This window comes from Electrona antarctica (genome assembly GCF_951216825.1).
Source record: "Electrona antarctica genome assembly, chromosome: 4".
Classification (NCBI taxonomy): Eukaryota; Metazoa; Chordata; class Actinopteri; order Myctophiformes; family Myctophidae; genus Electrona; species Electrona antarctica.
In genome coordinates, this window is record NC_136809.1 from 20,234,747 (window position 1) to 20,258,177 (window position 23,431).

Sequence of the window (23,431 nt, forward strand, 5' to 3'; positions counted from 1 at the left end):
TGTTTAGGATGTTTGGATGTAGGCGTTCCCGCATTCTGGGTATGATGAGGTAAAGTGCATAGCATACCCTCTAGGCACTAAAACAGGATCAAATTGTAAAAACTAAATTACACTGTATAACAACCTACACTGACAGTACACAATTATGAAATGATTATTACATATAAAAGGTCAAAGTTGAAATATTTGCTCATTGGGTATGTCAATGCTGGTGTAGGAGTCATGGTTGGTTGTACAGTATTTTGCAGACATCAGACAGTACCGCTATTAGTCTATGAACCAGATTTCATTTTCAAATGAGTGGGAAAACATAGGCCTACCTATTATTAAATTGTTTATAGGGTCAATATAGGTAAATTAATATATGACAACCCTTCCACAGGAGTAGCTTTTTCATATTTATCACACATTTTATTTTCACCTTCAGTATATACATGATAGGTGAATAGGAAGATACCATTTTAAGAAATAGTTATCATTGTTGCCACGGAAACGGATGAATCGCATTAATATATCATTAGAAAATATGCTGGAATTTCTAAAAAAAAAAACGTTTTGGTGTTTTCTAGTTTTTTTTGTTTGTTTTACCTTTTTATACACCTCAAGTCAATTAGTTTGTTTCATATGACAGAGTTTGAAGGACAAAATGAAATGTATACGGAAAGTGAAGATGATACATAAGATATTGACTATAGGAATCCACCCGGTGGCAAGTCCAGTCTCATTCTGAGCTGAATGCTGGCTAACCAATAACCATGACTACTTACAGTACTTCTGGGAATTCATACATTTTTCCCACTTATATTTGTGTCCACACTACTGGGAGTATTATTTATGTACACTGTCAATGACTATATTTATAGTTAATATACTTTGACTACACATATATTTATACCTGTTAATAGCTCTTTCACCATTCTTATTAGTTTTGTTACTCGTAGCTTTGTCTTTCTAATGTGTTTCATAACTGCCATGACAATTGAATTTCACCCAAATATATGTAGGTCTTGTGACAATAGCAATGAAAGGTTTCCACACATTGATAATATAATTTAAAATGTTTGTTTATTTTTCTTCATTTGGTATCAAACAAGATTCATCTTTCAAAGCCCATGAATAATACAATAAGGATTAATCTTAGTAAATAGCATTGCACCATGCCCCAATATCTCCAATAAAACAGAGTATTATGCATACACAAAATAATACAAACTCGTCTTCATTTTCTCTTTAGTTTCGTTTTGTTTAAAACATTTTTTCATTAGATGACAAAAAATATCTTCCCATATCAGACAAGTTTGGTAAACAAGAGCAACTCAGCAGCAATCATTTTGGCTTGACAGCAAGCTTTGCAATAGTCAGAATTTTCCTGAGTTAAAAGTTAAAATGTATTATATTAAATGTAAATATATATATATATATTAATTGACGTTTGTACAACATAATATTCCTTTAATCTGATTAAAGTATTTTCTGATATCTTATTAATCACCCCAGAGACCTGAATACCCTAGGCACGAAGTAAACACTTCTAGTATCTTGAATATCTATTGTACGAAGGAGTGTAGCCAGACTCTTTGGAGGAGGCAGGTAGCATCAGTAAGCCTGACAATGGGTCTACTTTGGAGCGATCCATAGCTTGCTTGTAGCTGATCTTCTCCTTTGTCAGCGGGTCCACAATATCTTTAGAGTAGTTGGTGTCTGCCTGCAGCTGCCTCAACATGTTGTTATCAATCATTTTGGCCCCAACGGCATCATAGATGGTCACTCGGCCACTGGTGTTGGGGTCGACCAGCCCTCCTGTCAGGTGTTGTGTCTCCATGTAGCGAGTGGCAGTCTCCTTAGGCATCCAGCCTTTCTGAACTGCCTCTCCCACAGACAAACGCTCCTTGGTCATTGGATCCTCAACGCCAGTGTAGGCCTTCTGGGCATTGAGTAACCTCTGTAGTTGACTGGACTCAATGAGGCCTCTATCTGCTGCCTTATGGACTGAGAATCTTTCTTTGCTGCTGATCTCGATAATGCCCCCCGTTGCTGCCTGGGCTTCCAGGAGCCTTTGGGCAGTGGTAGTATCAATCAATTTACGCATTGTGGCACTACGTATTGTAAAGCACGTGCCAGTGTTTGTATCCATTATGCCAGCAATTGGGTTAACTTCAACAGCAACTTCAGAAGGGGCCGATTTCACTGAATTTCTAGACTTTGGGATGATTGAGTTAAATTGAGGTTGCTTCTTGTTGTCTCCTGCAACCAGCAGTGCAAACTCTGAAATCGGCATTTTGCCATCCTTGTAATTCTGCAGGTCAGACTTTGTCAGCCTGCCATCCTTCAGGGCATTTTTGATGGGATACTGCTTGCCACTCTTACGATCTTGTAGTACAGATGTCTCACCATCGGGACCCATAGAGGTTATCTCCTCCCAGTCACACTCCAATTCCTGCAGGTGGATGTACTGTTGGCGATCAATCAGACCCTCTAGGTAAGCGTCATAAGGAGACATGTCCTTGCCTGTTTCTGGATCCAAAATAGTGATTTTGGTGGAAACATTCGTCTCTTTGGTCCTAGTCTCTGCATTTTCTTCTTTAGTCAGGCTCTTCTGAAGCTCCCTGATGGTGCTGTCTCTATTGTGGATCTTGTCCTTCTCACTCAGAATGTCTTTCTCAAGATTTTGCATGTCAGACTCCAACTTAAGGCTCTTTTGCTTGGTCAGCTGGGTTCTGTCACCCATCAGCTTGTTCTGCTGCTGGAATGACACACTAATGTCATGTCTTTCAGACTCGAGCGTCTTGAGCTCACGATTGAAGTTGTCCCTCTGCCTTGATAGGGAATCTCTATTCAAAATTAGGCTGGTCTCCTCTCTAGAAGAGCTGGACTTGGTGGTCTTCAAAAGGTTGATTTTGTCAGAAAGACGTTTGATTTCGTCCTCCAAATCTTGTCTGGCAAACTTCTCATGGGATACCTGTTCCCTCAGGCGATCCCTTTCTGCCTCCACAGCCTGATCTTTCTCAACTCGAACAATCTCCTTGTACACCGTCTTCTCACCAGACTTCTCTCGTTTTAGAATCTCAATCTTGGCACTGGTGTTTCTAATGTCTCTCTGAAGGCGCAGGGCATGGTTGGTTTCCTTGTCCATGTCAGAACGAAGACCATTTGTCATCATCTCTAGTTTTGGATCCCTTTCTATTTTCAGGACTTCCTCTACAACAATACTCTCTTCAACAGGAGGTGGGGCATTTTCCAGCTGTCTGATGCGCAACTTGATCTCTTTGAGTTCAGACTCCACCTGAATCTTCTTTTTCCTCTCATCACTTTCCCTCAGAACCCTCTCTTTATCTTCCAGGTTGCTTCGTAGTTGCTGCAACTCTAGATCTAGCTGACGGCGAGACTTTACTTCACTATCAAGGCTTCTACCAAGTTTCTCGTGTTCAACGATCTGCCTTGGATCCTTCTGCAAGCGCACCATCTCCTGTACAACCACTCTCTCCTCAGGTTTCTGTCTTTCCAACAGGATGTATTTGTTTTGCAGGTCAAACACCATCTCCTCTGTGCTGCGTCGCAGCTGTGTCTCTTCACGTACCTCCCTTCTCAAGCGGTCTGCTTCTTTCTCCAAGAGTGGATCGTCTTCATACTTGATGACTTCTCTGGTGACAAGCTTGGTCTCTACCTTTGACTTTTCAGCCTTCCATTCATCTCTTTCTTTCCTTAGGAGCCTCAGCTGGTCCTGAATGGCATTGTAAGTTCTGTGTAAATGGTTCACCTGGTCATTTAGCCTCTGAATCTCTCTCTCATTCTCAGGGCTCCTCTCTTCCTTTACTACTTCTTGAAGGACTTCCTTCAACTCCACTCTGGGCTTCTCAGAACGGAGAACATTGAGATCACTTTCATCTTGGGTGATCTGCCTCTCTACATCAGAGCGCTGCTTGCCTATGTCTTGTACGTCTTTCTTTAGACGCATAATCTCCACTTCTGTGGATGGGTCTATTCGGTAGATCTCATTAACGATTTCCTTCATCTCTATTCTTGGCTTAATGTCCTGGACTTCACGGTACCTACTTTGAAGGCCTGCAACCTCTTTGATCAGAGTGTCACTTTCAAGCTTCTCGTCCTCAAGGCTTGATCGAATTATTTTGGATTCATTGATAAGCTCAGGGTCTTGTTCAATCTTTTTCACTTCCTTGGTGATGATTTTAGGCTCGATAGTTGGAATGATTCTTTCTATTGCGTTGATCTGGCTTCTTGTCTGGAAAATCTCATCATTGATCAATTTACTCTTATTGTCCTCGCCATCAATTTCTGTCTCAAATGTCCGTACTGCTTTCAGCATTTCTGGATTCTTCTCCACTTTCACCACTTCTTTCTTCACCACCTTTTGTTTGATTGGAGGCTTCTTCTGTTGAAGAATGTTGACCTCTGCCTTCATCTGAATGCTCTCCCCATCTCTTACTCGAACCTCCTCTTTTATCTTTGCTATCTCATCTTTCAACTTTGTTGCCTCTACATCCAACTGAGGGTCTCTCTCATACTCTGTCACCTCTCTGGTCACCAATTTGTGTGGGGTGTTTTTCAGGGTACTGTCTGTGGTAGTGATTTTCTTGTTAATTACTTCTATCTCAGCCTGGGTGGTAGCGCGCTTAAGGGCCTCCTCATGCATTTTGTTCCGGAGGTCCTCCAGATCCTTTTCCAGTTGAGCGTCACGGTAGTATTGCAACACTTCCTTCTCTTCAACACGCTCAACCCCTCTGCGATTCTTGAGTGACAACATCCTGTCCTTGAACGTTTTCAGGTCTGTCTCTGCATGTTCACCCCTATCTTTCTCCTCTGTCAACTCTTTCATTAGAGTATCTAACTCATCAGTAGCTCTTTGCTGGCTTTCAAGCTGCACTTGTTGCTGTGCCACCAGTTGAACCTTTTCTTCATTCTGCAAAAGCAAGAAAATGCAAGTTTGAACAAATTATTATTTTGTCACAAAAAAGAGGCAATCAGAAAGTAGATGTAAATTATATACTATGTTCACTTACTTGTGCAGTTAGAGTCTTAGTCAAACCCATCTGATTGAGAAGCTGGCTATTTTCAGCTGAGGTTTTAGCATAACTGTTTACCAGGGCCTTTTCCTGTAATAACAGAAATGACAAATGTTACATCACATACCCTATCTATTTCAGACTTGTATTCAATTATTGTGGAAAATAATATTTATACAGTATATTTTATTTTGAATTACCTGTTTCTGCACAGCATCAGTGAGGGTGGAGGTACATGGTGTCTTTTCAACAGTGGATGCATCATCATCAAAGGTACCATTGTATTTATCGACGTTGGTCTCATATTCCTGCACAAATATTAAGTATTTATACCATGGGGAGTGTTATTTCCTCCAACTGACAACAAATTATCACTCTGCACATGCATATATATGTATTCTTGGCTTGCTCTACCATTATACAGAGTTACAATTAGCCAGTTGAATCTTACATTGAGCATATTCTGCAGGTCCTGAGACAGATCCACAACTCTGTCCACATCATCACCCTTCCTCTTCAGGTCATCCATCACCCTCTACAATGGCAGAACATGATACATTCAATCAGTGAAAGTTGTGTGATATTACATATGTCTTATAATATCATATCATATCTTAATAGCACATGGCCTTAAAAGGAAAGATGCAGGCCTAGCCACTATGTTTGCCTTAGGTTGTACAGTAGACGACCTTACCTCTTGGGAACTGTGCTTGGCATTGATCTGAGATAGATCATCATTGGGGTTGATCTCATTGTTGGGCAGGTTATCCAGAAAGGAATTCAGGGATTTGCATGTGCTCTGAAACTCCTGGTTCTTGATTGCAGATTCTTGCAACAGTTGTTCTCTGAGAGGAAAAAGTAATATGATCATTATGATGTATTGAAAATAATGAAAAAGTGATATTGTGTAAACTCTCCAAGCATAATGTCTCCCTCCGTGTGCATATACCATTGACTACTGTAGAATATCTTTACCATGAGTGAAGTTGTGAGTCTATGTAGAATTAATTAGTTTGTATAAAATAGTTTGTAACTGTTGAAAGTGTTCAGATCATTGGTTTGAACTAATTGGAGATGTGAGCAGTGAGCACCACTCCAACTAATTCACAAAAGAGTAAGATCCACTGATTGTTTTTTGTTGTTTTTTTGTATTTAGATGTGAGAGATTAGAGAGAATGGAAACCAAGGGCAGAGTCCGCGAAGACATGCAAAACATGACAGGCATTGAATTTAATTTGCATTCGGGTCCACACAACTCACAAGGAGCATTGTGGCAACCTGGCAGCCCCTCTGATGTTATTGTTAACCACCACTATAACAAATTGAGAAAATAGCAGATCTACAACACGTTGCATAATGAAGTGTTGTGAGCTTTAGCTGCGATTTGTTAACATTTTGAAATGTCCAAAATAGGGATGCCTGCAGGTAGTGATTGAGACCAATACCAAACATAAAAGTAAGACATTCATGAAATTATTGATCTTATCTGCCAATATAGACACATTCAGTAGCCCAATATTATACCCGTCAACAACAACAAATGCTCAAAGTGGTCAAAATGGGCTGCTTCTCACCTCTCCTTCAGTCGGTTGGTAACATTTGCATGGCGGTTCTGCAGCTGCTTAACCTTAGTCCCCTGGCATATAATGTCAGGGCAGTATTCTTGGTGGCCTTGCTGGAGAGAGCTACAAAGCTGCTCTGTGGTCTCCAAGTCCTGTCCCAACTTCTTTATCTCATCCTGTGTCCCTGCTACAGCCTTACTCAGGCTCTGTATAGAGGGAAGCAAAATGTGTTCAGAACAAAGATAATGTTTCTTTATTTAAGTATGGTTTTGTTTTTAGAAGGGGGAAAGAAATGTAGATTTCAGACCTGAATCTCTTCAGTACGGGCTTGGATTGCATCGGGTGAATCAGGGACGGCACTATCTTCACTCAGCTTTTTCTCAAAACCAGAAACAATGCCGTCTACCTTCTTTATTTGATTCTCCAGATTGAGAGATGCATTTGCCCTGAAGAAAAAGCAGGAGATAAGTTCATTGAACGGGTTTAGGTATGATTATCATTTTTAATAAGGTTTAGGTATTGAACACCAGCAACCGACAACACGACAGGCAGTTGCTTACGGTGTGCCTAGCCCCTTGCGAAACGTAACCATAGATATACACCTATTCCACTTGAGTTTTTCAACCAACTAAACAGATAAAGCCTTCAAATATATGCAATGTCTACATAAAAATATATATCTACATGAAAGTTTGAGTTTACTTCTTGGTGTAGAGGTCGCTAAGGGCAGTGATGCCATCATGCTTGTTGTTGGCGGCACTGAGCTTCAGTGGCAGTGCGGAGGAGGTGGTTCCATTGGACAGGAGGGGCTGCAGCTCAGCCTTCTGCTGCTCAAGACCTTTCAGTGCATTGTCTTCTTTCTACAAGAGGTAAATGTAGATATTGACAGGTATGTATGTATGTGGATTGTGGACATGACAGATACAAAGGGATTTATAAAACCGTTTTAAGGAGCTAGATCAAATCTGATGTGACTAAACTAGCTTAACACCTTGTTGTACAGCATTCAGGTGTGTAATAAATAATAATGGGTCATTACTTGCGCAAGCAGAGCATGCAAGTAATGTTATCAGTCAGGTGTTCCGATGCGTATGTCCCTTAGCAGCATATGATATGACGTCATATGCTGGCACGAAGCAGACCGCGCAGGTATGTTTTCCGTCATGCTACGAAGCGTATGTCCCATGACGTGATGAAGATATGTACCAATGCCAGGGTATAATTGGTTTACGATGGTGACGTAATGATGATATGTTTCAGTGTCAGGTGGATTTAAAAAAGGGACATACGCATCAAACCACCCGAGTAACCACATTATACCACTAATCAACTCAGAAATTACATATACATACATATAGACATATGAGCATATGACGTGATGAATATATGTACCAATGCCAGGGTATAATTGGTTATCGATGGTGACGTAACGATGACATGTTTCAGTGTCGGGTGGACTAAAGGTAATGCCCCTATGTATACATGTATGCAATCTGACACCCCTGCCATAACAGGCATAAGTAATCATTACCATACTTCAAAATACTACTTTTTCCTCCTCCAAAAGCAAGGTACATAGCAAATAGCTAAACCTAATAATTCAATATTGCAAACGTTCTTTCACAGAGAGGCTGAGATTTGAAAGTTTGTAGCGGTCTACAGTACTTGCACGCTCTGCTTGCGCACTAGTAGGCCATTTATGGCCTACTAGTGTGCAACAAGCAAGTAGGCACTCGACAGAGTGCAGTTCTAGTTTCTTTTGTGTTTAGTATCCCTATTCTTGGCATGTCATAACAGGCAAAAATAGCGGAATTCCTCACCTCCTGCTCCTTCAGCCTGTTGGCCAGGTCCTCTGCAGGGGCATTTCGGTCCAGTGGGGCCCGCAGACGGCTCAGAATGGCTTTTTCAGTTTGGGCCAGATCACCGTTCAGCTTATCCAGCTGGTCAGCTAGTGCTGCTGCTTTAGGGTCCACTGGGGCACTGGATACTGGAGCTGCATCACGACACAGGATAATTCATTTGAATCGTTTGTGATTGATTGGTTAATTGAGTAATTAGTCAAACAATTAGAATATTTAATGCATCAATGATATTAGTTACTTAATAGCTCTGTCTATGTGGTTGGCTTATCATGATTGATATGATAATGACGTAATTAATGGAGTACAACGGACCACAATGGAAACAAGACCCCATGGGCTATTTGAGTTATCTTTTTTAGCATGACCTTTGACTATACTACCTGTATTGTTAACAATAATACAATTCATAAAGTATTCAATCCATCAATCAAACCTGCTTGTTGTGACCTCAAAGGCTCAGATTTGTGATTCTTCAGGGAGGCTAAAAGATCAGCTCTTCTCTTCTTTATGTCGGCCAGTTCACCACCCAGCCTAAGCAATTAGAAGTATAGACAGAACAAATAAATAAGTTCTCAGTCAACGGTATCAGATACAATAGGCATTTAATTAGCAGACGCTCTTTATCCGGAGCGACATACACTATGCAAGGCAAACGTACATCAAATGCAGAGAGACAGTGTAGTGCCTCAGTATTCTAGAATCTAGATCATACCTAGATCAGAACCTAGCATCAGTAAACAAAATAATATCCAAAAAGTATAATCTGTACATTGAAGCTGTAGGATGCCTGCTAAGTGGACTGGTAAACAAATAAACTTGACCTAGTTGTGAATGCACGGTCGTCAAAGCTATACTGTAGGTCAAGGCTATGGGCTAAGGTGGAGTCTGAACAGGTGAGTCCTCAAATTACGGCGGAAAGTTGGGAGTGAAACTGCAGTTCTAACTGCAATGGGGAGTTTTAATTGTTCCACAGTTTGGGAGACAGAAGGGAGAAGAGTCTAGGATGTGTGGAGGGTTGTCCCTGAGATAATGGCGCAACAGGTGCAAATCATTATTTTTCTTTTTTACTTTTTTTTCTTTTTTATTACATATTATCATATTGTCTTATATTATACTTACAGGTCCACGTTATCAATGGCTTCTGAGTCAGGTGGTGGGATAAGGAAACAAACTCCAGGGAAGGTTTTGGTTACCCCATCGCTAGAGACGACGTCCCAGCTCTCAGTGTTGGAGTTCGATTTAAGAGTGAACCTATCCCCACGAGACAAGGAATCCTGAAATATATTCAAGAATTAAATACAAAACAAAACATTCCCAGAAGGATTAAACATGGATTTGTTGTGGTCCAGTATTTCAACAGTGAAAGGTCTGGAATAGGGGTGCAACAGTTAATCGAAATAATCAATTGAATCGATTATGAAAATAAAACATTGATAATTTAATAAAATAATTGACTAATAAACAATTAGTTAAACTATGACTAGGTTGTCTACATGTCATGAGCTTTCATTAGTCAGGTTTCACCTGACAAAAAAAGTATAACAAATTAAAGAATTGTGAAAATAGGCAATCTACAAGCTCACAACATGTCACATTGAGGCACATTGTGAGCTTATAGATCGGCTATTATTTTCACTAGTTTTGCACGACACCGTTGTGTGATAAACACTAACATAACACTTAAGCGGTCATTCGATAACTTGACGTATAAAAACGTTTAAACACGCTTCTCGACTACTCGGCGAGTCCAATAAGTAGTCAACGGAATAATCGATAAGAAGATAATTGACAGTTGTGGCCCTATAGTCTGGAAGGCTTGCCTTGTCTGTCTCCCAGTCACACAGGGACTCCACCGTGATGGATCTGCTGGGGGCGATGCGCCGCAGCTTCAGAGGAGCAATGGTGGTGCTGCGCTTCCTCAGGTCAGCCAGCAGCTGCTCACTGCGCTGCACAGCCCTCTCCTCTGCCTGGAACACACAGGGACAAAGTCAATTTGGGGTATTTTCTATCAATTACACACCCCATGAAGCCAATCTCCATGAATTCAAGGAGATTTGTTTTTGTCCCATTCCTAAGCCAATATTTTGATGACCGGGTCAGCAGTCAATAGGAGAATCTGCAAGTCTCCTACCGGAGACTCAACCGGTCATCAAATTATTGGCTTAGGAATACGAAAAAGGCCAGGCCTTAATTTTCAGGCCTGATGAGATAACTCTACCGCTGGGTTCTGTATGAACGGCAGCTCGAGGGTGACAAACACTATTAATAAACGATTTGTGGAGACTACTAAAATACCCATTTTACTGAATTTGACTGTGGGAGGGGTAGGGAAAATGGAGAAAACAATTGAGAAAACAATCTATGAAACAATTCAAGGCCAACATGTATGTTGGGACAGAATTATAGGCTGATTCAGAGCACATTGGTCTGGATTTCTCCTTTAAGCAGATAAAAAGTGTCAATTACAACTACAAAGCATTCCAAGTATTGAGCTCTTGTGTAACTGCACCTCAAGTTGAAGCAGGACCTCTGAGTTACTCTTCTTGCTCACAGTCTTGGGATCCAGGCTGTTGTTGAGTCTGGTGAGATTCTCTGACAGCTGTTCAGTGTCCAACTGGTACTGAAGACGAAATGTAACACACAAGTCTTTAGAGTGTTGTAAGAACTTTGAATATTTTAAAATTAGGGGTGTAACGATCTTAACAACGATACGATACGCATTCCGATACATGGTTTACGATACGATACATGGACGATATTGGTTATGGCAATATGATATATGGATAGTGCAGGCTTTTTTTTAGGGAAACATTATTGGATATAAATAAGTAAGCACAGTGTTTCTCTGGCAAATACATGGACAGTGTATTTGAACACATGGATATGGATAAACCTGCACCTTGACACGAACACAGAGAATACACAGATTTATCGATATACCAAGTGTACTGTAGCGATATTGAATGGATTAATGCAAAATGATACGATACAAACAATATGATATGTTCCTATTTTCATATCGATATACTTGTACTATGATTGTTGAAATTAAAATCGATTTTACGATGCAGTTACTGTATTGTGAATTCGTTATACCCCTAATTATAATATATGGAGTTAGGGTTTGCTTTTATTAAAAAACTATAAATAACTACAATTTACCAAGAATTAAGCAATAAAATACAAAACAGGGAATGCTCCCATGAGGTACTGGAAGTGGTGTGCTGCAGTCAAAACAAGGTGGTGTACAGCAGCAGTACCAGCACACCTATGACAATGTGTTTTATTGTGTATACCGGTACCACGGTTTCATCAATAATATTTATCATTAGAAAGCAATAAGCATACAAGGTGAAAACTACAAGTGGCAGTGGCCGTTGCTTGCTAGGTTACAGGTAAGGTAAATAAGGTGGTTGCATTCGTAATGTTATCATGATATATTGGCACTAATTAGAGTTGTCTCAGACAATCACACCACAAAGTCTGAACTTATTGTGGTATAACACAAATGACGGACAACAACAAAGGCAACATGCACTAATCACTCTCTCTCACACTCATTGTAATACGTCTGTGGTGTATTATGTCACCAGACTCACCACTAAATGACTAAACCAGAAACACAGCACAACTAATGTGGGGCATTTTTGCGTTTTTAATTGAGTCAGTTGAATGTTGAAAAGTAGCCTGTATGTGAACTAACCATATAGTATTTGTAAAGATTGATGTTGTATTTACCTTTACGAAATCTTCCTCATTGTCAAGATGCATCTCTTGGCAAATGCAGAGATTGAGGAATCGCTGCCACTCATTCCTTGCGTCATCTCTCTGAGCCTTAAATACAAAATGTCAGACATTATTTGTTTTCCCCTATGTACACAATGTATGGGTTGAGACAGGGGTCAGCAACCTTTTTGACATGAAGTGCCAAGTTTTCATTTTTTTTGATAGTCAGTATACCATATCAACCTTTAATTATGACACCACATCAAACTTAAATATTACCAACTGATGTTGATTGTCCATAGACTATACATAACAGAGCAATAACCTCAGTTAGGACTGAAAGAATGTGGAATTATGTGCAGGATGTAATTTGTAAATAGATGTGAGGGTACTTAATTAAACTGACTAAACTTTATTATTATTTTGATATATAACTTAAAATTCGACACACGCGTTCCACACCCCCACAGGGGGTGCAGTCGGTCGAGTCGGTCAGACCCAAGGTTGTCCAGAACCGTCACAAAAGACCTCTTCTCAGGCTCTGGACCTGATCACCTCTATATCTCTATATATGGAGCTGGCCTGTTCTGACATCACAACACTTCATATTTGGGCATACCTGACACAGAAGTGCCCAACGGGCTCCGCTCTAGTTTAATGTTAAAAGGAGAAATAAAAAACTCACACATATGCCAGTTTAACAGTTAACCTGTTAAAATGTCACCTGAGTAAGGGTTCACTGGCCATATTCACATGGTGACCATTTTGTTCCTACATCATACATACAGAGTGAAACCTCACCTGTTAATGTTGAAATGTTTTCAAGTACCTGGATTGTAGAGCTGGCGGGGTGCTTCAAGTCTATGAGACGGTCTCCCTCATCCTGGAGTTTGTTCACCTCACTTTCGTGCGACAGCAGGCTGTTGTTCTTGAAATTCTGTTTGAGGTAAAATAAAAGCGACATGATTATCATTATCTTATCATCTATCCCATGACTCACCGAGCTCCTGAGCACCGTTCCCTTCCCTCCTTTCCTTTCCTTTCCCTCTCCGTCTGCATGCATTAATGTACCATCAATTGACGGGGACTGCTTCCCCGGAGTTTGTGTGCTTTCTCATCTTGCAGGTTTCCGTGGATTTCCAGGTTTCCAGATTGAGAGCTTCTGAGGATTATGCCTACGGACTGTTATGATAGTTGTTATCTTGTTTTGTTGCTGTGTATCCCCCCGCCCCCCAACTCCACCAGTTGAGGCACATGGCTGCCCACCCAGAGCCTGTTTTCTTTGACTTGCCACCATTGCCAAGGGCTTGCTTGGGGGAGTAGAGTTAAGGTCTTGACCGGCAGGCACTTCATGTAGTATGTCTTGAGACAAGGCAACACACAGGGTTTGAATGCAGCAGCTTCTATCAGACATATGATTGATTGATTGATTGATTGATTGATTGATTGATTGATTGATTGATTGATTGATTGATTGATTGATTGATTGATTGATTGATGAATGTATTAACAGATTGGAGAATTACAGTACATATCAAGCACAACTCAATACAAAACTGTTAACTGTGGACGACACCATAAAGCCCACCATGTTCAATTCATCATATGACGAGTGCTCACCTCATACTGCCTGCGGACATCGGGCGGATCCACCATGTGGTCACTCCAGTCCTGCTTTTTGATCTTCTCTTGTTCCACTACCAGGTAGGCCAGCTCTTTGCTGCAGCCCTGCATGTAGTCGTACAGGCTGCTGAGGTAGTGCCGACGCCACTTGGAGTTATCCTGGGAAAACAATCATAATAATACTTTTGAGCGTCTTTCACGTCACCCAAGCACACTACACTCATATTAGAAAGCAGTCAATAGGCTACCAAAAGATGGTGTGAAAAGTCTTAAAATGAATGTGGATGCAATGCCATTTAAAATATTCAAAATATTTAGTAGGCCCGGGCGGCTGGAGTAGCTGTCTGGGCACCTTGGCTGGTAATCCAGTCTGGCAGTGCAGTGTCGCGGGTTGGACTCCTGATCCTGACGGCCTTTACTGTGTGTTACCCCCCCATCTCTCTCCCCAGCCTACTTTCATCTATCCCTCTATCAATAAAATAAAAAAAGCCAAAAAATAATAATAATAAAATATATATATATATATATATATATATATATATATATATATATATTTAGTAATGTTCTTAACTCACCATAAGGTTGTTGTATTGTTTCTTGATGGTTGTATATTGTTCCTAAAAGACAAATACATCGTGATTTCATGATCAACCACAACATTGAAATAAATATGACAATCACTCTCCAACACCTCCATCGTCTATTCACAGCTTTGGCCATAAATTACATGCACATAGACCATTTAACCTAATGGATTGATTAACATTTCAATAACAAGGTCATCCTCTGGAAGAGGATAATGCTCACCTTGCTGCCCACAGAGCTAGCACTCAGTTGTGAACTGTAGGCATCTATCTCCTTGTGCAGGATGTTATGAGAGGCAATTTGCTTCTCTAGGTCTGCCATGTTGGGTCCATACTCCTCTGTGTTGACCTCTTTCTGAAAACCAAAGAGAGAAGCATAGTGTTTGTTGTATGTATTGTCTGCAGGCCAGAAGAAAGGCACTGTATTGAATCTAAATTGTATCTAAAAGCCCCATCACATCCCCTAGGCCTAGAGGTCAACCGATGTAGTCGTTTTCAAAATATCTTGTCCAAATTGTTAGACGGACAAGTGTCATGGCAATCTTCCATTTCGATTTTAAGATTTATTTGTGTAGACATCTTGGCCTATTGTGACGCTAAAGGAATGGTCACCAAAATCAGTAGGTGTCGTCCTCAACGAGTTTGATGCCCCATTAGAGTATGACATTTAGGCCAGAAGGCACAATAGGTAAGGTCAGGGGTTATTCAAATTGGTAGGATCCAATCATTCGGAGAGCATGAAAGTGCATGTCAAATTCCAAGGCAATCCAAACGGTAGTTTTGTGTTTTTATGTTCATGCAACTTCACATACAGTAGAATCCTGAAACATGCATGTATTCACAGAGCTTCGGAAAACGTAGGCTACCATGTAATACATCACATGATGACCATGTGAACCGTTACCTCACTATGAAAGTATAATTCTTATTCCAAGATAATGTTTCAACATAATATAATGCTCTCAAAGGTGGTTTGCATTTGAGTGTGGTGGATACGTATGCAAAGCACCTTTGAGTTCATACATTTCTAATATTCAAGTGAGAACAGAGCCAACAACTGCAGTGTGCTGTTCCATTACTGTATATAGCTATATTCAAGGAATATATAAGGAATAGCTATGTCCAAGGAAGTACTCATATTCTTAGGCTTTATACTATACACCCTGACGCTGACAAAGGTGATGTACAGTATTTTCAGCAGATTTGTTTTAAGCGTGACACGTCTTCAGATGAAGGCTAATCAAAGTGTTTGTTTACCTGTTTCTGGTTGAGAACAGGAGCCCAGTCAATCCTTGGCATCAGCGACACGTCATTCACAGGTTCATAGACATCCCGGTAGAAGGCACAGTCTTTCAACCAGCGCTCATGGAGATGGAGGACGCTATGGGCAACAGGAGATCACAAGATAAAACTATCTAGCACACCATCTTTATAGAGAATGAAAATGGACGCCAGCCAGCCATTTTGACTGCTGAAGGTTTATTTGTTTTGATTAAATTCACAATCCACTCACTCGCTCTCTATCTCAGAGCCCTGAGGGTGCTTGAGCTTCTTGGCCTTGTCAACATCGATGAAGAGGGACTGCAGCAAGCCCTCTGCCGATCCAAGCTTGGTTGCTATCTCATTCTTGTGCTCGAAGGGCTGTTCTTTCTTTTCATTCTCTGCATCCTAGAGTAAGGAATCAAAAGCATTATCGTTAAAGATGGCTGAAATGTAAGTAATAATACATAACGGTGTCATGCACTAAAGTGCTGTAGTGGGTTAACATGAAAACTGTGTGTGTGTGTGTGTGTGTGTGTGTGTGTGTGTGTGTGTGTGTGTGTGTGTGTGTGTGTGTGCGTGCGTGCGTGCGTGCGTGCGTGCGTGCGTGCGTGCGTGCGTGCGTTATTCTCACCACAGCCAGCTGTTCCTCTGCCCGGAGAATATCTTTCTCGACCTCGTCAGCATGCTTTTGCATCCGGGCAATTAGGAAGGCCAAGCTGCTGGCTTGGGACCTGCAGGGCAAAGGACAGGTGTCAATGGGTGAGAGAGAGAGTGATAGACATCCATGCTAAAGGACAAGTGCTTGAGTGGTGCAGGGGAAGTAAGGTTTCTGCCCACCACCACAGAGATTTGAATCCTCTGCTGTGCTTCTGTGTTAATTTCTTTGATTAAAGTGATGATTGTTTCGGTACCATTCTGCTGTAAGAACCAGTCTAATGAAGCTCCACTAAATAGGCTACTAGTACTGTTGGTCTATAAAGCTTTAAATGGTTTAGGTCCAAAATACATTTCTGATCTTTTATGATATATCATGGACCATCCAGACCTCTCAGGTCATCTGGGAAAGGTCTGCTTGGACAACCACAAATAATCATGGGGAAGCAGCTTTTATGGACCACATATTTCGAACAAATTCCCAGAAAACTGCAGGTCTGCTGCCACTCTTATTTATTTTTGTTGCTGCCTTATTTATTTTTTATTTTCTCCTCTGAACTGTAACGGTATCTATTAATCCTTACTTCTTTAGTTTTATGCATCCCAAATGTCATTTTATAATTGCATTATTGTGTTTCCTTTGCTCGATGCTTTGTGTAAAGCACATTGAATTGCCTTGTTGTTGAAATGTGCTATATAAATAAAATCACCTTGCCTATGGAAAAATGAATGCAAGCATGAATGTAAAACCCTTTTTTTTCAGTGAGTATGTTGTTGGTTCCCTACAAGTCCAACATTTAGGAGCATACCGGTATATGATCTAACTTGCCCTAGGGTTTTAGGGGATGACCTAGTGAGGTTGGATCATTCTCCACTGAAGCCACACCCTGAAGGTTCCAAACACACTTGTCATTCCACGACTGCACTCCCTCTGACTGTCTGCATTGTTCTTTGTCAATGCAGCAAACAGGTTCATTTATGATTCATGTTTTACAACATACAGCAACATACATTAATTTATACTTTAACGTATTATCGTGTCACTCGCGGAAAACAACAGATTTTCAACAGAAATAGATGCATTGTGTCACATAAACTACACACTTTAAATGTTATGATCAAATTGTTCCAGAACAATTGATATGTTATATTAGTGAGTTGAGAAGTCAGAATGCTTCATCTCTTTTGAAGATCATATTTTGTAAGCACCTATTTTCCCCACATGTAGACCTGCATCCAATGAGGACAAAGGGTTGTTGATAAATGGCAGCTATCCTGGAGCTATTTCTTCAAAAGCATCATTGTTCTGTCACTGACACCTTTTTATTTTCTTCAAAGGTCACAGAAAAGTAATTAAGGTAGTTATGTTACAGGAGTGGCATATTCACAGTTAAATTAACAATCTGAATTTGAAATAACCTATTTTATGTCTTTCACCTTTGTTGTGTGTAATTAAAATAATGTGGGTGAACCTGTGTAGAACTAATTCCTTTAACTACATATCCACTCAACAATAGCTACAAAGTGATATACAGTTCACAAGTGCTATTGCACTAAACAGTAAACAAAATACTAATTACAGTGTATACTGTAAACCGTGGCATGTGTATATATGTCAATTAATTCCAGTAGATAGATGTACTGTGACAAATAAACTCAACTTCATACTGTAATGATATCACAGCCATGGAATGCAGTGGAACGAGTTACAGTACATGTGTCATTACTTCCCTTCTATCATTCTGATTGACTGAAGTGTGTTTCATTCTTCTTACAGTACATAGTGTAGTGTAGCAGTCTAGCAGATGACACAATGGCTTCCCTTTTCCTGCTCCCGCACACACACATGCACTCACACTCACACACACTCTCTCTCTCTCTCTCTCTCTCTCTCTCTCTCTCTCTCTCTTTCTCACATCTCTCTCGCACACATGTACATCTTACTTATACTTCATTATACGACCATGATGCTCACCAAAAATAACAGATTTGCAAGTGTTCTTTCTGAAAGCGGACTGGTACAATGAAGTGTGACTAAAATAAACTTGAACAGAGATGATAGACATGGAGCATATACTCTGAAAAAGATAGACCCTCATACACAGGTCTCGTTTGAGGACCTGAGTGAAACTGAACTGACGCACAGTTCCTTTTTCTCTTGAGGGTGAGTGTTGGGGTACTTAGTGATGTTGCTATGTTGCTGTCTTGGATCAGATGAGTTGAGGGTCAGGGGCTATGGGCAGACTTGGGTGAACTTGGTATAACCAATTAAACCTCTATTGTCAGTGAAACAAACCTGAGTTGCAACTGTACTTGGTACAAGGAGGGAATTGTAGAACAATTACACATTATACTATATTGTTATTATGGTTGTTTATATCTAACCTTTATATTTTACCATCACTTTTACTTATATTAAACATTATGACATGTTATTTAGTTGCCTGTAGCAGCCAAGATGTCTCAGCTATAGGCCTGATAGTGATAGCTATTGTTTTTGTTACAGCCTATAATGTTCAGCTTGTCTTTATAGCAGCTATGGTTTGAGACCTGTGCTCGATGGCAGAACTACTGTACCATCAACCTGAGAGCTATTGTACTTCTCCCTATGAAATCATGCACATGTTAAAGCATAACCATCACCACCTGGAATATTGCACTCAACTCCTATTGCCTCATCAATTACTGATTGATCCAGAATTCCACAACAGTACGCTTTTTGAGGGGCGCTGGCCCCTCCTATGCCCAACTTTGTGTGTTGTGTGTGTACCACGGAAATCATTTGATTGGCTGAGCACGGAATGTGATGTATGATGATGAATGATGATAAGAGCACCACTCACTTCACACATTTGTGATTTTTTTTTATAACTGTACATCAAAATGTCTTAACCAAAAAAAGGCGGTCCACAAGCTTTACACACATGTTGTGTATGTGTGTGCATCTGTGTCTGTCTGTCTGTCTGTCTGTCTGTCTGTCTGTCTGTCTGTCTGTCTGTCCACTTGTCTCTCTGGCCTAGTGTTATCCTCCTAGGGAGTGAGATGATAGGGTTTGTGAGGTGACTGCGTGACTGTGTGAAGTTTAGCTATTCGTAAGCAATGAGCATTGGCTGCTATTGTCGGCATGTGACACCGGTGTGCAACAGGCTTTAGGAATATATCAGGCTTTAGGAATGCACTAAGACAGCAGGTGTTCTACAGGTATCAAAATCAAATTGTGAACATAAGATACTGACTGTCTCTATTCATGTGGCAGCGGTGGCCGAATGGATTGCTGAGCGGTCTTGATACCGGAAGGTCGCCAGTTCGAATCAGCGGTCCGACACGTTAAAATTACCACCGCTGAAGTGCCCTTGAACAAGGCATTGAACCACTACGATGAAATGTTCTATGAGCAGGGCCTGGCTGGAAACAAGTTCTTACCCAGATACCCTGGGTAAATATAGTAATCATTTCATGTTTCTTGGCCTTTCACTGAGGTTTCACGGAAATGGTCCCTTATGTTGAACCTCATACAGTAACTGTATGTCCATTCATAGAACCTCTGAGTTGCCAAAAAACAGGCCAGAATATGCTCTGATGTAACTGAAAACCACACCTGTGTGAATTAAGTGGTGCAACTCCATGTGGGGGTCCCCGGGGGGTCCCCGGAACCAGACCCGCAAGAACGCGCCCCATGTCCGAAACGGTTGAGAAATGACAGAGTTACCGTGTGGGGGTCCCCGGGGGGTACCCGGAACATCCAGACCCCCAGGAACGTGCCCAGGGGGCCGGGCTGGTTCCGGCGAGCCGGTTCCAGTGAGCTGCCCCACGTCCGAAACGGTTGAGAAATTACAGAGTTACCGTGTGGGGGTCCCCAGGGGGTCACTGTACTGTACTGTACTGTACTGTACTGTACTGTACTGTACTGTACTGTACTGTACTGTACTGTACTGTACTGTACTGTACTGTTACACCTGAAATCATCATATATACAGTTAATATGTATGTGTGTGTTAGGCTGCACAACAGTGATACTTGGTTTTGAAAACCAACCAAATGCTATGTTCGTGCTCGGACACAGCCAGCCAGCCAGGGACAGACCCAGGCAGCCAAAGACACACAAAGCTCCTTAATGAAGTGGTTGCACCACTTAAAAATGTCACCCACAGGACAAGATGCATGGCTACCTCAGCATGACAGCCCTGAGGCATCACATCATCTGCTCCTATGTGCAATACCACCAGCATCCGTCACATCTATCTATGCCAAAATGCCATCTGCCGCACCGGGTCATGAGTTAGCTATTCTACCATATTGGATGATACTACATGCATTTACATTACTGTCTTTAATCCGTTCGATCAGCAGCTGTCTGAGTGTTGTCTGAGGACATCCCTTTTTAAATACTGTGTTCGTATCACTGGGAGCCAACACCCAGAGAGAGAGAGAAGAACCAGCTGAGCAGCACAACGTGCCCTGCCCTACCCTTATCACATCTCATCAGTTACTGTAGAAGACAACACGTCCAGTCCAGTACAGGGCCGGATGCGTCCCATTCATAGTGCCAGTCACGTCTTCCTCTAGTCTAAATCAATCTCGTTAATCTAGCCTTAACTGGTGCCATGAGAGATTTAGACCATTCGCTGATTAGAAGCGACTTAAAAGTTTGATTTGAACTTTTCATTGCTTTTCAATATTTGTTTGGGCAAAATGGTAATATGTCACAGTTGCAGATGGCTGAACAGAAGAAATAAAGTTGCAAAAAGCACCATCGTACCATTCCTGCTCTCATCACAACAACCAACAGTTAAAGAACAAGAGCATGGTCATATCAGCACACTCTTCACCACCACTCTTCATTCATTATCTATCTCAATCAGTTACACATTTAATGAATACAAAAACTGTTGTTACACAGCTGTCTCTAGAGGCTAAAACTTCTGATGTGATTACATTTGATTTTATCCATTATTCTGGACACCATTTGCTCTACCATGAAATGAACCATTGACTTCTCTAGCTGTCTGCGGTCATAATAGTTCTGCTTTTTTAATTATTATTATTTTAATTAATTATTTCATTAAAAATGACTAACGTTACATGATGAAAGAGGTGAAAGGACCAAAACCCTGTCTTTGAAAGGTGTTTAGGAAACTTTAAAAAGTAAAGGCACAATATACACACATGATCTTTCCACAGGCTTAAAGTCTTATTGTAAAAGGTCACAGAGATATTCCATTACTATATATATGAGCTTTAACAATGCACCCATCCTTTGAAATCTCAATGCTTTAAATTCATTAATCATGTATGAACTATGAAATCAACTTTCAGTTGTAGTTTCACTTCCATCTCCCTCAGAAGTTTTATTGAGATAGTATCACTTTTCTTGGCAACATGCATGAATGCAACATGTCTGTGCTCCAGGGCACAGAAGCTGGGGTTTGGGAATTCTATGAATGTCAATACATGAATATCCTATTTAGAAGATGATTACACATGGTTGATTACACAATTCTTGACTAGTGACTTTATAAGTTAACTGAACAGTCTTGAGAACAACTAGGTCAACTATATGTCAACTATATCCTCTTGGAAAAGTACCAGAATCCTTAATGTTATGCCCTTTTCCTGAAAGTAATATGTATATGTATTTTTTTGATTTGGACAATTCAAGAGCTGAAAAGTATTATAACTATCCTGTTGATATATGTATTGACACACACACACACACACACACACACACACACACACACACACACACACACACACACACACACACACACACACACACACACACACACACACACACACACACACACACACACACACACACACACACACACATAATTATGACTCGTATTTTTATGATAAACACAGCCTAGTTTACAATAGAAACTTGGCCTCAGGACACCTCTGCAAGTCTGCAAATATGTGAATCCACTTGAACCGTCCCAGGCCATTGTCAAAACATAACTAAACATTTGCAAGGACTGGGTAGACGGAGAACTTCAACCCGAGAACTGGAAACCAAATGAATGAACAGAGGGGAGATTCCAGCACATAAACACACACACACACACACACACACACACACACACACACACACACACACACACACACACACACACACACACACACACACACACACACACACACACACACACACACACATACTGTATATACAGAGAACGAGGCCAACAGAAACATAAGAAATACGACACAGTCCTTCCAAGACAGGAGGGGAAACATGACCGAGATGCACCCCACACACACACACACACACACACACACACACACACACACACACACACACACACACACACACACACACACACACACACACACACACACACACACACACACAGCTCCTTGGGGGGAGGTAAAACTCACTTGCTGATCTTGCCGGAGACCTTCAGATTCTCCTTGGTGGTATCCTTTTTCTTAAACATCCTGGCTGGTGGTTGGTTGATTGTGGGGTGATGGAGCTGGAGGTGAAGAAGCTCTTGCTGCTCGTCGGTCTTCCTCGACCTCACACACTCTCTCTCTCTGTCTCTACTCTCTCGCTAGTCGGTCCCAAACTCTAAACACACACGCTCCTCACCTCTTGTCCTTGTTGTGCATGTGTATTGTGTGTGTTGCACACGTCAGCTCTTCTTGTCTCTGGTAACCCCTCCCCTCCTGCAGGTATAGCAGGTGTGACGCCGCCCCTGCATCCACCTGCTTGAGAAAGACTGGATTAACCTGTCCACACACACACACACACACACACACACACACACACACACACACACACACACACACACACACACACACGTGCGAGCGCTCGCACACACACATACACACACACACACCTCCTTCCTCTGCCTCACACACACCCTCCCCGCCCATCCTTTTCATTAGGGCCCTGCCTGTCGCTCACACCCAGACCAGATCACAACACTGTAACTCCCCATTGTTCATTTAACCACTTAGGTCCTCTTCCAAAAAAAATCCAAAATAGGCGATCTACAAGCTTGGTCATTCTTTGACTTTTATTGGGGGGGATGAAATTTCACCTACAATTATGCCCAAAATAGGGATGTCAACTATACTTTTAGAATAATTTGTATGAATAATCATTTGTATCGCATTTGTGTCATATTTCTTGTATC

General features: G+C 41.2%; 1 protein-coding gene across 1 annotated transcript; it reads right to left on the minus strand.

Annotated features, from left to right (window-relative positions):
• Positions 1 to 1,043: 1,043 nt before the first annotated feature.
• On the minus strand, positions 1,044 to 22,849 carry evpla (envoplakin a). Its single transcript, XM_079498088.1, has 22 exons — positions 22,671 to 22,849; positions 16,273 to 16,372; positions 15,892 to 16,046; positions 15,636 to 15,759; positions 14,602 to 14,733; positions 14,370 to 14,411; positions 13,792 to 13,953; positions 13,001 to 13,108; positions 12,184 to 12,279; positions 10,955 to 11,065; positions 10,266 to 10,412; positions 9,565 to 9,719; positions 8,879 to 8,976; positions 8,404 to 8,576; positions 7,286 to 7,443; positions 6,891 to 7,029; positions 6,596 to 6,789; positions 5,716 to 5,866; positions 5,473 to 5,556; positions 5,222 to 5,329; positions 5,019 to 5,111; positions 1,044 to 4,918 (listed from the first exon to the last, which is right to left on the minus strand). The coding sequence occupies exons 1-22, from the start codon at positions 22,727 to 22,729 to the stop codon at positions 1,532 to 1,534; spliced, it is 5,976 nt and encodes a 1,991-aa protein (XP_079354214.1). The 5' UTR covers positions 22,730 to 22,849; the 3' UTR covers positions 1,044 to 1,531.
• Positions 22,850 to 23,431: the final 582 nt, after the last annotated feature.

Excerpts from the sequence above, each read along its gene's own strand:
- evpla (XM_079498088.1), bottom strand. The coding sequence starts at position 22,729 with ATGTTTAAGAAAAAGGATACCACCAAGGAGAATCTGAAGGTCTCCGGC. Across the intron at positions 15,760-15,891 it reads GGCTCTGAGATAGAGAGCGA|CGTCCTCCATCTCCATGAGC; the intron begins GTGAGTGGATTG and ends TGTTGCCCATAG. Across the intron at positions 8,977-9,564 it reads GCCATTGATAACGTGGACCT|GCTGGGTGGTGAACTGGCCG; the intron begins GTAAGTATAATA and ends CTAATTGCTTAG.